This window comes from Antechinus flavipes, chromosome 4 (assembly GCF_016432865.1).
Source record: "Antechinus flavipes isolate AdamAnt ecotype Samford, QLD, Australia chromosome 4, AdamAnt_v2, whole genome shotgun sequence".
Classification (NCBI taxonomy): Eukaryota; Metazoa; Chordata; class Mammalia; order Dasyuromorphia; family Dasyuridae; genus Antechinus; species Antechinus flavipes.
The window spans coordinates 208,436,212-208,452,104 of NC_067401.1; the positions used below are offsets into that span (position 1 = coordinate 208,436,212).

Sequence of the window (15,893 nt, forward strand, 5' to 3'; positions counted from 1 at the left end):
CTTTAGGTTTTACAAAAAGCTTGATTACATATTACCCTAAGTAACCCTTATAAAATCACTAAGAGAAGGGCAAGTTTTATTATCATTCCAGTTTCCTCATGTGAGGAAACAAAGGCTCCTAGAGGTTTAAGTGATGTGTTTGGCTAGTGAGTAATGTGAGAACTTAGGGTTTTCATGTCCAGAATTCCTTCCATTGATTCCAGAGTGATGTTGTGGCCTCCTGCTTTATAAAAGAGATGGGGCATGGATGACACATGGATGTGACATAAAGAGGTTGCTCCTCTACTTGTGAAGAATTATATAATTCTTACACCTCATACTATGATGGTAAAAATTTTTAAGGCAAAAGAAGGAATGTGTGCTCTACACTTTTAGAGAACTTTCCTCACCACATAGAGCATGAAAAAGGATATTAGAAGGACCAGTATTATTAGTCTTTTCTAGAATTAGTATAACATATTGGCCTGCCTTGATTTGCATTGCTCAGATTACTTTTTGACAGTGGAAGAATATTGTTTGCTATTGTTATCGTTTATTCTTTTTCTGGAGGAGGGCTGTAACATCAGGAAGCTAATGTCATGACTTTCAAGTGAATTGGATTTAAGTGATGCAGAACTGTGCAAAGTCACCAGCTTCTTCTCTCCTCTGGAGCCAAAGCCCATTTAGTAATTAAGGGTAGGTAAGAATAAGGCAGAAAATGGAGCAAAGAATGGCTTCCTTTACCTAATCAAAAAAAAAAAAAATCAATGTGGGAGAAGACCCTTAAGGGTCTGGTTAAAACAGAAACAATTGCTATTTATATTTACTCAGAATCATGAAAGCCCACGTGATAACCAAATGAGACTTGGCTTGGGACCTATTGTTGGCTAATCAATAATAGCTAGTGTAATTTGGGTTTAAGATATGGTTCTTGAAAAAGAAATCTAACTTGTAAATCCCAAGATATCTTGTGAGGTTACACAGATCAAATAGGGAGGGAGGGAGGGAAGGAAGAGAGGGAAGGAAAAAAGGAGGAAGAGAGGAAGGAAAGGACAGAGGAAAAGCGTGAGGAAGGGGCTGTACTGCCCAACTAGTCCTGGTCAGTTGGGCAGCTACTACTATTCAGAGATTGTTGTTAGACCTTTGTTTTCGAAGATGTTTTCAAATGATGCTTTGGAAGATGACCATGAGATCAGGAAAATAATGTCATGACATGCAAATGAACTGGGCAGTAGAAAACACTGTCTACTTCTCCATGTAAATTACACTGACCTTAAAAGACCTTAAAAAAATATTTAATGCCATGAGTAAACTTGTATTCTGACAGCAATTAAATTTGATGTTAAGAAATTTACCATGATTGTAAAGATAATTTATGTAATGTAATGAAAAGTAAGAAGAGGAATTTGATGAGGAATATTTCTGTATTAATTAATGAATCTTGAAATTAAGTGTTCTTTTATTATAAGGTTGTACACGGGATTCTGGATACTCTTCCTTCATGAGATAAATAGTGGTCACTTAGAGAATGGCCAGTAAAACAGCATAGTGGAGAAAGAATGATAATTGTGTAGTCAAGAGAGATCTGGATTTGAATTTTTGTCTAACATTTTTTAGCTATGAGACCATAATGAAATCACTTAACATCTCTGAAAATCAGTTTCCTGATTGGTAAGAAGCAGAAATTGTGCTTGTAAAATTCTAACTTGTAGGGTTGTTATGAGGAAGCAGAACGCCTTGCACATACATGTTTGATAACCTGAACCTTAAAATGCCATGTAAATAAATGTGAGATTAACATAATTATTACTATTAAATAGAAAGAATTAAAAGCTTTTTTTTTTTTTTCTGATTTGAAGACTTCCTTATTGAGTATAAGTAAACTTGGTGATATAAACCAAATGAATGAATCTGGTTAAATATAACAAAGGCCAATCCCAAATTATGAACTCCAAGATTTCTTGCAGTTCTGACATGTTGTGACTTGACATTATAAGACAGAAGCACTTCTTGTTAGAGATCATGTGGAGAAAAACTCATAAACACTCTATTGACCATTAACCTATGTGACTCACATTTTACTACTTTACAGCATGGTGTCTTCATTCTATTGAGACAAGGCATTTTCTAGATATGCCCCAGTTATAACTACAAAAGGTTTTCTCTCCTCTCTTCTACTAATCCTAAACACACTTTTTTTTTTTTTTTTAAAGGCTTAGCTCCTTTCACATGTTTTTCAACTAACCTCATATCCCTTGGTTTTATACTGATCAGAGAGCTTATACCCAAACTTACACATAGAATAAGTAACAATACCAAGAATCCAATCAAGATACTTACACTGTAAATTCAGTGTTTCATATAGTACATCACATCACCAAAAATGATATTGCAGACATCTGAGCAATTGTGAAATTGCTTTTCACAATTTTATTGACAGTATATTAATACTAGAGGAATGCAATTTTGTGTCATAGCAAATCATGGTAAGAGGGTCAGTAACAATGATGATGATGATGATGATGATGATGATATAATGAAAAAAATTGTTCTTATAACTAGTGATAATATGGTCATTGAGAATTGCCTAGGAAGTACTGAGTAGTGTTGAGTAAATATTAGTTTAAAAGAAAAATGAGTAAATAATTAAAACTCAATTCAGCTTTTAGAGAAGTGTTCATGAAAGAAAAATCAGGCAATTAACAATAAAAGCATTTTGTACTACAGGTGTAAGAAAACCTAGATCATTTTGTTTGTCATTGCTAACTTCCACTTGGAAGGGGATACCTTGTCTTTGCGCATCAGAAAAAGAAGATCTTCAGCAGAAATCACTCTGGCTCCACGTAGCTGTGAAACTTCAGCTGCTTGCTGCAACTAAAAACAAGAAGGAAATATGAAATCCACTTCTACAATATGTGCTTTATTTATTAGGTTAAGATAAAATTAAAGGTAAATATAAAGCAGTCATGATGGCTCAGGAAAGACAAATTCTAATTTCAAAATGTACCAAAAATGAAAAATCTTTGGGGATATTCAGCAGATACATTATAGTATTTAAAAGTCAAATATCCTAGGTTTTAGGATGCCAAAAAATGCAATTAGATTAAACTTATGTGCACACCTGCAACATGATACAATAAACAGAAATCTTTGATTTCTTTCAAGCAAAAAAACTCTTGACGCTCAGCTTCCCGAATTGCATTAATGCACCTGAAAATAATTTTATGAAATTTTATCCTTCCTACCCATATGAGCAATGGTTTCACTCAGTATCACTCGTTGAATAAGTATATTATTAATCTAAGCTCCCATGCTGGTATGACTTGAAATAGGCCTATTCAGAAGTTAAAAAGATCAACAAAAACAGTAGCTGTTTCTAATATCCAAAGGAAAAAAAGTACTTTTAGCTTTGGCAAGTCTTCAGTAAGCAAAGGATTCAGTCCATAAATCATAATACTGGACTGCATTAATTTTTTTCCACACTAATCACACGCACACAAAAAGTTAACTGTATCTGGAATGCACAACACAAAACATACTGCATAAAAAGTTACAGATTCCTCCCACCCCCAAATGCTCACTTGGGCCTTTTCTGCTACAGAGACTAGAGAGTTTTCAGGAATTCAGAAGTCCTAGAAATATAATCTTACTTGAAACTGACCTGGAAAATATAAGAATGTGAAAAATGATAGTTCTATTTTTCTGGCAAAGGCAAAATCAGTTTCTTATTCTGATTAGTTTGAGGGAACATAAAATGCTTATACTTCCATCTGAAAAAAATCAAGATGCTGGAGAAAATGCTACAAAAATGCATCTGTAATTTCTTCCAAATTTGATCATACCATGCTGATTGTACCAAACCCACTCTATCCAATCTGAAATTACTGTAAAAATATTTATATTCAAAAGCTATCCTTGAATGCATCTCTTTCTGAAAGTAATATATCTAACACACACACTCAACAATATCCTGATGAAAAGTTCTTTAAAAGAGAGTACAATGTTTTTGGTTATCTTGCCATTTGTATAAGACCAAATAAAATATCTTTGAGGAACAAACACAACTCCACAAGCATTTAAGTTATTTTTCCAACTCAGTCTCACACTTCTTCCATATATACAAATTACAAAACAGATTAAACTCTCAGGGTGTCAGCAACAGCACTCACTTTCCTGGCTACTGTGGCTGGCACAAAAACATGATTCTATCTATAAATATATATAAATTTATTTTTAAATCATTAATTATCTAAAGAGAACTCTTGAAAGGTTTTGAAAATGTGTGGAAAGTGGGACAAAGAAACAGACACAGAAAGAGAGATGAATGAAAATTTTAAACAGGGAAGATTTATTTTTATATGATAATTATAAATATATAACATTTATGTATAAATTTAATAATAAACATATTATGATAATAAATTTATTTATTTTTTAAAGACTGGAAAAATTAGAAAAATTGCTTTTAAGTACACATACTTTTTGAAAAAAAAATTTCTATTCCTATCCACAATTCATGCAATCAGTTTAGAAAGGAATATACGTTATATGTCAATCTTTTTGGCCACACAGAGGGTCCCAGGAGATAAAAATGTCAGGAAACATTTCCTGATACATACGGCAATGTTCTGAAAATTGGAAAGCACTATATAAATGAGGTGCCATCCTTGCTGTTTAGAAGGCATTTAATTATATGACCCAAAAGAGCTCCTCAAAATTTAAAACATCATTTCCCACTACTGATATTTAAATTTTTGTATTTCACAACATCATGACTGGTAGGATCTATTATATCACCATTCAGTATTCATTTAATAAATATCACTTTCCTTGTGTGGATTTCTGTGCTAGTTCTCAGGAGATATTCAAAGTTCAGCTAATCTTTGCTATCAGAGTCTACAGTCTAGTAGGGACATAAAACAAAAACGCAAATAAGTATAAGTATAAATGACTACATATATGTGTATGTAGTATGTGACTTACCTTTGAATCCATGAAACTATATGACTAACATTATATGACTACAAAATTTATGACTATAATAAAACTATGATAACTATAATCTATGATAAGCAAACTAGAAAAGAATAAAACAACTATTAGGTGAGATTGCAGGCCATTCATGATCCAAAAGTGGGAGGCTAGGGATGAATATTGAAGGAGGCTTCCTGCAGGACATGGCCTTGACTTGGACTTTAAAGAAAGGACAGCTAATGAGAAGGGAGACAAAGAACACTGGAAACAAAAGGATGAACGTATGGAGATGCTCTGCATGTACAGGGGACCTCATAGTTTGACTGAGATGTAGAGTGCTAAGAAGTCACTAACATTAGATAAGGCTGAAAAGGATGAATGACTGGATTTCAGAAAGCTCTGAATCTTGGGCAAAGGAGTTTGAACTTTTATTTAGTAGGTAATGGAGAGTCACTGAAAGTTTTTGAGCAGAAGAATGACATAAATGACATGATCAGCATGGGGATGGTGGTTATTAATAAACCAACACAAAAACAATAGCTTTCAAATGTTGTTATGCATTTCTGTGAGATAGGAACTGAATATGTGATTTCCTATCCACTCTTTCTCAAAACTAGCACATCCAATAAGGATGGATTTATTCTTTATATGTGCAATTGTATCCCAAGCACCCAGCACAATGTCTGGCTAGCTGGTTTAGGAAATACCCTCTATCAATGAAGAACAGCACTTGAACTTTATAATCTTAAAGAATGCCTGAAGCACTATGGGTTTAAGTGATTTTCCCAGAGTCACAAAACCAGTATGTGTTAGAGAGAGAGCCAGAACTTGAGCCAAAGTCCTTCTTGGCTTCAAGACTGACTGTCTATCAGTCCCATCATCATCACCACCATCATCACCAACATCATCATCATCATCATAAATATCACCACTCATTATCATAATTACTAGAATTTATTTATATAGTGTTTTAAAGTTTTGCAAAGCACTTTACACTTGCTATTTCAAAAAAACTTCATGGGAAACTTGGGAGGTAGGCACTATTAATTATCCCCAAGTAATGAGTCATTAAGTGACTTGTCCAGAATCACACAATTGGTAAATCTGAAGGACTGGAACTAAAGTCTTCCTAGCTCTAAGGTCAGTTCTTTCCCAACTCTGTCACCTAACCTTTATGTATTTATGTCTATGAATTATATATTAAGACAGGCATCAGTAATATAGGTCAGAAATACTACATCAGGATTACTAGTAAAACTGCATAGTAGTTTGTTTTGATACCTTCAGTCATAATTCATGGTTCAACAAGGAGTTAAGGTTTAAAATTTTTTCCTTTAAAAGCTTATGAAAAAGATATAATGAATATTATTATTCTCATTTTACATAGAGGAAAATAAAGATCAGTGAGGATAAATGATCACATAGCTACTAAGTGTTAAAAACAAGATAATAATAATAATCAAATATTCAGAGCACATTAAAATTTACAAAATTCATTATTAATGTTATCTCATTTAGTCCTCACAATAACATCAGGTGAGTGCTATTATTATCATCATTTTAAAATGAGATAACTTTATCTTAGAAAGGCAAAATGATTTTCTCAAGGGTAATTCTCACTCTGATTTGCTGACTCCAAATCCAGTGTTCTTTCTTCTAGACCATGGGCTCTGTTTTATGAGAACCATTCTGAAACCAATCCAAAGTTACAACCCCTGCATCTCACATAGCTCTTTCTCATCCCTTTCCTACCCTAGGCAATGCGCCTAGAATGTTGGCATTCTAGAATAACCTCCTTTAGCCTACTACAATTTATTGTAATACAACTATTACAATTTAATTATCTAACTGATTAAAGTCATTCATACTAAAGCAGGAGCAGCAAAGAAACTCATCTTTCCAGAGATTATTTACATTTTTTTTTTTAACAAGAGATTTATTGTATGTCCTTCACTTACTCTAGGTTACTGCCCTCAAAGCCCTCTGTCCCTCTACTACCACATTAAAAAGGCAGCTTAGCATCCATCTTTTGAAAAGTTGTCAATCTTTGTGTAAATGCATTTGATGTGGGGAAAAAAGCATTATAAACTTAAAACAAATGTCCTGTGAATAGATGGTGCAAAGAATGGAGGATAATGCAAATCAGGAAGAACTAAGTTCAAATCTAGCCTCTGACTCTGGGCAATTCACTTAAACCCTATTTGTTTCAATTTTCTCATTTGTAAAATGAGGATCATAATAGCACCTACTTTCAGATGACTATGAAGTGCTTATCCCAGGGTCTGGTTAATTGCTATCAGTATTTTTATTATTATTGTTAATTCATTAATGCTAAATAAGACTGTGGGAAACAGTATTCTGAGAATTATTTACTGTCAAGATTCATATCCTGAAAATAGGAGACTGGAAGTAGAGGCCCTAAAATAATAGCCAATAGAGCAAAGTGAATATTTCTATAAATAATTAATGAAGAATTAGAGCATTTTACCATAAAAGAAAGTAGTATATATTATAATTGTATTAAAAAGCTAATAAGCAATGACTAGGGAACATGATCTTTTAAGCTTAATCACAAGTTTAATGACTTTATGAAGTTAACATTCTTGGCTAGATGGATTAAACTATGTTTAACAGTAATTCTTTTAGCAACTTTAACAAATTATAGATTCAGTAAAGAAGTATTTATTCCACAGTGATTACAATCCACTTTGTTGAATTCAGCTTTTGCTTAATAATTTTTCCATTATTTTCAAAGTAAACAAATGGCAATATCCACATTTTAGTAAATGTTTCGCTAAAGGCTAAGACAAACATTCACTAACAAACACAAAAATCCCAATTCTTCAAGCATATTTAAAAATCTTTATTTTAGGGTTGTGAGCTAAAGGACACACACACACACACACACACACACACACACACACACACACACACTGGTCCAGATAATCCTGGAGAGTCTCTGAAACACTTTCAGAAGATCTACAAATTCAAAAAAAGTTTGAGAATGGTTGCTTTAAATCATCTAGTATAGGATGAACATCATGAAAAAGATAGCTAGAAAGGAATTTATCACAATCAACTGTTCATTAGTTTCCTACTCACCCCAAAATTACCATCCAAATTGGTAGTTGAGGCAGAAGTTTGAGGAATATTTTGCCAAGAGAGCATTTGCTAAGAGAAAAGACCACATGGGAAGAGGTAAAAGCAAGCAAAGCTATGCCTTTCCTGATTAAGTAGGGATTAAATGGAAGTTTTAGTACAATTTCTAAGTACCTATGTTAGGCAATCCAGTATGTGACCCAGTAACCAGTTATTGTTTGTTCTTCATTTTCTAAGAGGATCTTGACATCAGGGAGATAATGTCATGACATGCAAATTAACTGGATTAAGTGAGGGAGGGCTGTGCAAAATCACCAGCCTCACATCTCCCTCCAATCTGGGTCCAGAGGCCAGATATAGTTCAGGATGACTGAAGATGGTTCTGGATGCAGAGGGAGACCTGGGCTTTTTAAACTAAGGTCTTCAACAAGTCTAATCAGGAGAGTCATCATGGCATAGGATATTGAATTTACGCTAAGGTCTGGGTTCAAAATTTCCTCTCCTTCAATGACTCTGGGTAGTCATAATATTTTTAACATTTACTTTTCTGTGAGGAAGGTAGCTCTAGAACATTCCCATGTTTTGCATATGAAGAAACTAATGCTCAGAGATATAAAATGAAATATTCATGGCCATAACCAATAAATTCCTTAATATACCAAAGACTTATTCTATTTTAATAGTTCACTGACAGAGTAGTATAATATGCCTAAAATCTAGGGTCTTCAAAAATCTGAAAAAAAAAAAAAAAAAAAAGAAAGAAATCCAGACATATCCCAACAAAGATTAAGAAAAATTTCTCTGCAAGGAAAGAAATAACTACTATTTTATAAAATAATAGCTCAGACTTGAGAGAAGTGGCATATCCACATAATCCAAGTCTACTGAGTTCATTTTAATCACATTTTTCTAAAAAACTGACTGGGACTGGACTATAAATAGAATGTAGATGTTGTTAAAAGAATATAATGAATAGAAAACTGTCCCAGGAAACAGAGGACTTGGTTTCTCCTCTTACTTGGGCAAAAACTATGTGATTTTGAATATGTCACAATCACAATAACCTTCAGGTAAAAATAATTATTTTTTTCAAATTTTAATTTCTAAAATTTTATTATTTAAAGTTTTTAAAAATTGCATTCCAAATTCCCTCCCTCATTCCTGTTAGCCCTTCTACCCATTGAGAAAGCATGCAATATGGTACTTATTATACATGTGATATCATATAAAACATATTTCCATATTAAAACTGTTGCAAAAAAAAAAAAAAGAAAGACAGTGAAAAAAATTATACTACATTTCTGTGGAGGTGGACAGAATTCTTCATTATTAGTCCTTTGGAATTGTTACAGATCATTATATTAGTCAGAATAGTTAAATCTTTCACAATTTATCATCATTACAATATTGTTTTTACTGTATAGAGTGTTCTGCTGGTTCTGCTCACTTCACTCTACCTCTGTTCATATAAGTCTTTCCAGGTTTTTCTGAAACCACTTTCTTTGTCATTTCTTATAGCACAATAGTATTCTAATCCAATTATATGCCACTTGAGATATGATGATTTAAAAAAGAAATCATAAAAAACTAAAGGATAATGAATTTTTATTTATTTTCTTTTGTAATTTTTAAATTTTAAGCTTAAACACAAAATAAGGAAAAAATATTGCTAGTTAGATAGCAGACCATAAAAGAGGATTTAATATAAACAATAAATGTGCACTTCAAGAAACCTATATAATAAATACTACACATCATTTTCAAAGCTACCCAGCTTTTCTTTATTTCCTTGGTTTTCATTTGTTCTCACGGGGCATTGTTTTGCTTTATTTTCCCCCCCTTCCTTCTCCCCACCCTAAAGAGGAGTATAATTATGCATATGTATAAAAATGTATAAAAATACACATATACATATGTTTATATATACATTCACATGTTCGGGCACCAAAATGTAGTGTTCTCTTCTTTTTTATAATATATGATGGTTCTTTCTGGAAGCAGGTTTCTTGGGGAGGTTTTCTGGAGGCAGCCTTAGTTTCAGTTCAAAGTAATCACTTCAAACGCAGCCAGGAGTTAAAAGTTCTGGAGATCTGTTTCTGAATCTTCTTCCTGGGGCCCGGTTAGCTTTCTTAGAGGCCTTTCTGTCCTTGATTCCAAGAGCTCTTGCTCCTAATCTTTTGCCTCTGCCAGCTTCGGCTTCTCTTCTTCCAAATATCTCCAGCCTGCAGCACCAAGGTGAAAGTTGGAATGAATCTTCCTTGCCTCCGAGAGAGGGCTTCTGGGCTTCTGTATCTCTCAGAGTGCTCTGTGTCTGACCCAGAGTGCTCTCTGGCCCTAAGAGCTTCTTGCTTATATGAGTTCTCTAAAGGTGTGAACACAAGCATTGTTTCTATCAATTCCACTTAGTACCTTGTTTCAGGTTCTGGTCCATAACATCTTGTAAGATCAGATCAATGATACTAAACCATGCTAAATTAGATAATTATTGTCTCTATCAACTCTAATGACTTAACACTTTGTAAGGATTCCAACATATATACAAACATATACACACACACATATATAATATATACATATACATCTATATCTATAAACATATACTCATAGATATATATGCAACACAATACTACGTTTGTTTCTATTTGTCATCTATTTCTCTGAAGGTGGCTAGCACCTTTCTTCCTTCATAAATCCAAGTCTTTCCATGTTTTTCTAAATCAACCAGCACATCATTTTCTACACCACTGTACATATTCCAACACATTCACATATTATCTGAGAGACTGTCTATGAAAATTTCCCCCCTAAGAAATGACCAGCAGGATGAATACAGAGAGGCTTGGAGAGACTTACATGAACTGAGTGAAAGGAGCAGAACCAGGAGATCATTATATACTTCAACAACGATACCGTATGAGGATGTATTCTGATGGAAGTGGATTTCTTTGACAAAGAGACCTAACTCAGTTTCAGTTGATAAATGATGGACAGAAACAGCTACACCCAAAGAAAGAACACTGGGAAATGAATGTAAACTATTTGCATTTTTGTTTTTCTTCCTGGGTTATTTTTACCTTCTGAATCCAATTCTCCCTGTGCAACAAGAGAACTGTTTGGTTCTGCAAACATATATTGTATCTAGGATATACTGCAACATATTTAAAATATATAGGACTGCTTGCCATCTAGGGGAGGGGATGGAGGGAAGGAGGGGAAAAAATCGGAACAGAACTGAGTACAAGGGATAATGTTGTAAAAAAATTACCCTGGCATGGGTTCTGTCAATAAAAAGTTATTATAAAATAAAATTGAAAAAAAAAAAAGAAAAAGAAAAAAAGAAAAACACAGATCTAGAGAACAAACCAAGAAGAGTCAGAAAATTGTGACCAAAAAGAGAACCTTGACACAATAATGCAGGAAATAATCCTAGAAAATTATCCTGGAATATGGTTCTTTTCAACAGTGAGGTGATTCAGGCCTTGTGAGGGAGAGAGCCATCTGAGTATGAATCACAACATAGCATTTTCTTTTTTTTTTGGTTCCTGTTACCTTGTGTTTTGTTTTCTTTCTCATTTTTTTTTCCTTTTTGATCTGATTCTTTTTGAATGGGACTGACTAGATGAAGTTTTCTCAGTTTGAGACTAGGCCTAAGTCACATGATCCCTATTCTCAGAGCTGGGAGATCAGGCCATGGATTCTGGGTCCAAGAAGAACCCTGGGAAATCACATGATTTCTAAAGGTCAGAACCACAGGAAGTGACATGACCCACATGAAGGAGACAACATTGGTCAAGAATGGTTATGTCCTTTCTGTCTATCCAATGAAAAGTCTCAGGTCTTTTGCTTTTTAAATCCCAGACAAGCTGAAAGCTGGTCAGGTTTCATGAGGTGGGAGTTGGGATGGCTCCCAGATGTATGTCTGGGCCTCCCCTTCCAGGGATTAAATAAATGCTTTCTCTTTGTACCTTAAAAAAAAGAAAAAAGAAAAAGAAAATTTCCCCCCAAGGTCTCTGCATTCCCCTTCTATTCTTGGCTACATAGGTTTTATTTATCCAAGAAAAATGTTTATTTAAAATAATTGAAATTATCCTTTTTATACTTCAACAATGCTCTCATTTCAACTTTTATATCTTTCAAATGAAGATAAGTTCTTAACCAACTATGACTTTGATGAAATTTTAGAACAGATAAAATTATATAACATAGAAATCAAAGTTTTATAAAACAAAACAGCTATGCCCAGAATGTGAAAGGAAAGAAAGAGTAGAAGAGGGGAGGGAAAATGTTTATGTTAAACATTTGTAATGGGCTGAAGCTCAAGTTGATGCACTAAGGTCCCAAGCACGTGAGGCTAAATAGTAATTGGACCATACTCTATTATGCTTGGAGAAAGAATGGCCCCACCCACTCTTTGTACAAGTCCTGATGTGTTTTATAGGAAATGACAATTTTGGTGGGTGGAGACAGAGGGGAGGAGAGAGAGAGGAAAGAGACTGCTGGCTGGTTCCTGTTGCAGCTGCTCACATTGCTATCGTGATCCTCTTTCACCTCCAAAAAGACTAAAGATTGAAGATTTTTCCCTTAACCTGAAATCCTGACTCCGGCTGATTTTAAAATACGTGGTCATCACAAACATTTATGATAAAAGCTAAATATATAAAACCTTTAAGGAACTGACACTTGTTTATTCAAGTTAAGAGCCATTCTCTAGTAGCCAAAATAATTAACCATGTAAAAATATTCAAAATTTCTAGTGATTAAGAGAAAATAAATTTAAAGTAAGATTCTATTAGTCATCAAAATGATATAGACAATAAAACTTGATACCAATATACCAGTATGCATAATGAGTGTGCCAATATACCATTAGTAGAGCTATGATTTGGGTTTTGCAAAGCAATTGTAATCCTAAAACAGTAGTTACAAAAATAGTTACACTCTTGAACACAATTGTCTGACTACTTAGATTACAACCTAATCCAAGTATTAGTATTAGTAAAGGTATTAAATAGTAGTAATAGTATTAAAAGGAATACAGTTTTTAAAACCCTCCAATTCCTGTTTCTACCACCCCCAACCCCACAAATGAGAGATATCCAATGATTTGAGTTATGACAGAATAAATTATGATATATAAATGAAATGGAAAATTTTGGGGCCATATGGAAAAACATGAAGACTTCAAGATATATAGGAAAAATCTACATTATGGCATCATAATTAATATGATAGAAAACAATACCAAAAATACTTTACTATGTAATTAACAACTATATAATTAAAGATAATAATAACAGCAACAAATGCATGTTAAATACACAGGAAAAAGAAGTTCAAAGCGGGTTATGGAAACAAGCAGGAGGATTTGGTTACTAACCATGTTAAATGCCATATGCTTATTTTGTTTTAGGTTCAAAAATTAGTAAATAACCCAAGTGTACAGACACATAGATGATTATAGGATCATAGGATCATGGATTCAGAGCAGTAGGTAAACTCAGAGGCCACTGAATCCAACTTACTCATTTTTACAGATGGAAAAACAGAGGTACAGAAAAGTTTAATGGCTTTTTCTGGATCATAACGTTCATATGAGTCTGAGGTGATCTTCCTGACTCCAAGTACAGTTCCTCAATCTCTTCACCAACTTGCCTCGTTATTTACAATTTTTTGTTCATTTTTACATGCTTTTATTTATAAATTAAAACACATGTATTTGTCTAAAGAAATTAAAATTTATAAAAAAGTAATACATCATATAAGCTGATACGTCTATAATGCTGTAAAGATTATGAAATGAATGAATAAATAAGAATGGACTTAAAAGTGCAGAGAAAGAAGAAAATATTTTTTAATCTGTCAGAGTGATTAAAACAGTATTTTTCAAAGGACTTTGTGCAATTCCCATCTCTGCTGAAACCTTTAAAATAGGGCTGCTTAAGATAATACAGCTTTGAGGCTGCCTGAAGGTAAGAAACCTGGGACATACAATTTGAGAAGGTTTTATGACTTTTTGATCATATACCTGTTGGTCATACTTAAAATTTTATACCCAACTAGATAGCTATGGAAATGAAACCACTCAGGAATACAGAAACTTAAATTAAATTTCCAAATTTCTTTGTGTATTAAACTGCAATTTTGATGGAATGGTGTCTATCATTAAATTAATACTTTGTCTACATCTTAGCTCCTGAGTCATTTAAAGATATATACACACATATATACATACGAAACATGTATACATATATGTATGTATTTTGTGCATATGAATATGTACACACACACACACACACACGCATCTGCTCTGTATTTTTCCAGGTGTTTCACAAGCATCTAAAATCCAACATACCCAAAGCAGAATTCAATGTTTTTCCACTAAAACTTATCCTTCTTCTAAACCTCCTGCATCTGTGGAGGTTTCAATTCTTCCAGGCTCCCAAGTTTGCAACTTTATTCTCTCTTACTACATCTATCTAATACTTTGCCAAATTTTATTGTTTCTTTTTTCACAACACTTCATACCTCTACCCATTCTTCTCTACTTCAGTTCAGATCTTTATCATCTTCCATCTACACTATTACAAAAACCTATGAGTTAGTCTCCCTGCCTCGTCTCTCCCAATTCTAATTCATTCTCCATATATTGACTAAAATGATTTTCCTATAATGCAGATATGATTTTGTCACCAGAATACTGTCACTGCAGAATACCCCAAGGACTCTCTATTTACTACCTCTCAAAATAAAACATAAATTTCACTGTTAAACCCTTCACAGTCTGGTTCCAATTTATCTTTCCAGTGTAATCCTCCATTAGCACTCTCTTTCTATGGTCCAGACAAAATGGATTTCTTGCTTAAGGTAACACAGAAAACTCCAATTCCTATTTCTAAATCTTTTTACTAACTTTTTTTTTTTTATATCCGGAATGGACTCTCTTCTCACCACTATGCTCTTAGAATCCCTTGTTTCCTCTAAATTTAAAAAAAAAAAATTTTGCCCAAATGATCTCCCAGCTGCTTGTGTTTACTCCATGACCTTGAGTTTATTTTTTATATGCATGGATGTAAAAGTTGTCTGGACAGAAATGAGTTTCTTGAAGTCAGGAACTATTTTATTCCTATCTTTGTTAAATGATTGACTGAATCATTGGAGATAATGAAGAAAGGTACTGAAGTATAGAGAATGAAAGGCAAGCAAGCTCATGACAAATGTCCCTAATATTGAAGACTTCAAGAAGAAGTAGGGTTAGGATGGAATTATAATTTCAGTAAAAAGAAAGTTTTGGAAAGGTTTTCATTGAAGGGAATGAGCTAGAAAATCTGAAAATAATAAAAATGATTGCCACCAAGTAGTGAGGATAAAGCTGAGATTAGGTAACACTAGTGGGGACTGGACCCAATCCTCATAGTTGCATGAATTCTTCCAATAATGAGAAGCTCAGGATTAGAAGCAGAGAGGCTGGATGATGGGACTAAACCAATAGTTGGAGCTTGACAAATAAAAAGAATCCTAGAACAAGAAGGTAAGAGAGTCAATGTAGTAAGGAGAGTTTAGATCCTAAACTATAGCATCAAGACTGTGAAGTTAGAGTATCAGCCAGAGTAGGGCTGGGAGAAGAGGGAAGATGAGATTCCCACTCTGGCCACATCACTTTCGAACTCCTCTGACTTCTCCACAGTGCATCATGTCCCAGGAACTCCTCACTGGGAAAAGTCACCATCCGGTATGATCCAATCAGCTTTGGTACTCACGCCTCATCACTAATCTCTGCCTTCCTGACTGGAGGGCAGAGCCCTAAATTCTGAACCCTTCATTTAAGGGGGGGTGCTCAGCAC

General features: G+C 33.9%; 1 protein-coding gene across 2 annotated transcripts in view; it reads right to left on the reverse strand.

Moving 5' to 3' along the window:
* SUPT3H (SPT3 homolog, SAGA and STAGA complex component) overlaps positions 1-15,893 on the reverse strand; it is a 589,460-nt gene that overhangs the window by 180,323 nt on the left and 393,244 nt on the right. For both annotated transcript variants that reach the window (XM_051997074.1, XM_051997073.1), the window contains exon 4: positions 2,767-2,853. In XM_051997074.1, the coding sequence (XP_051853034.1) occupies positions 2,767-2,853 (87 nt within the window). The remainder of the gene's footprint in view (positions 1-2,766; positions 2,854-15,893) is intronic.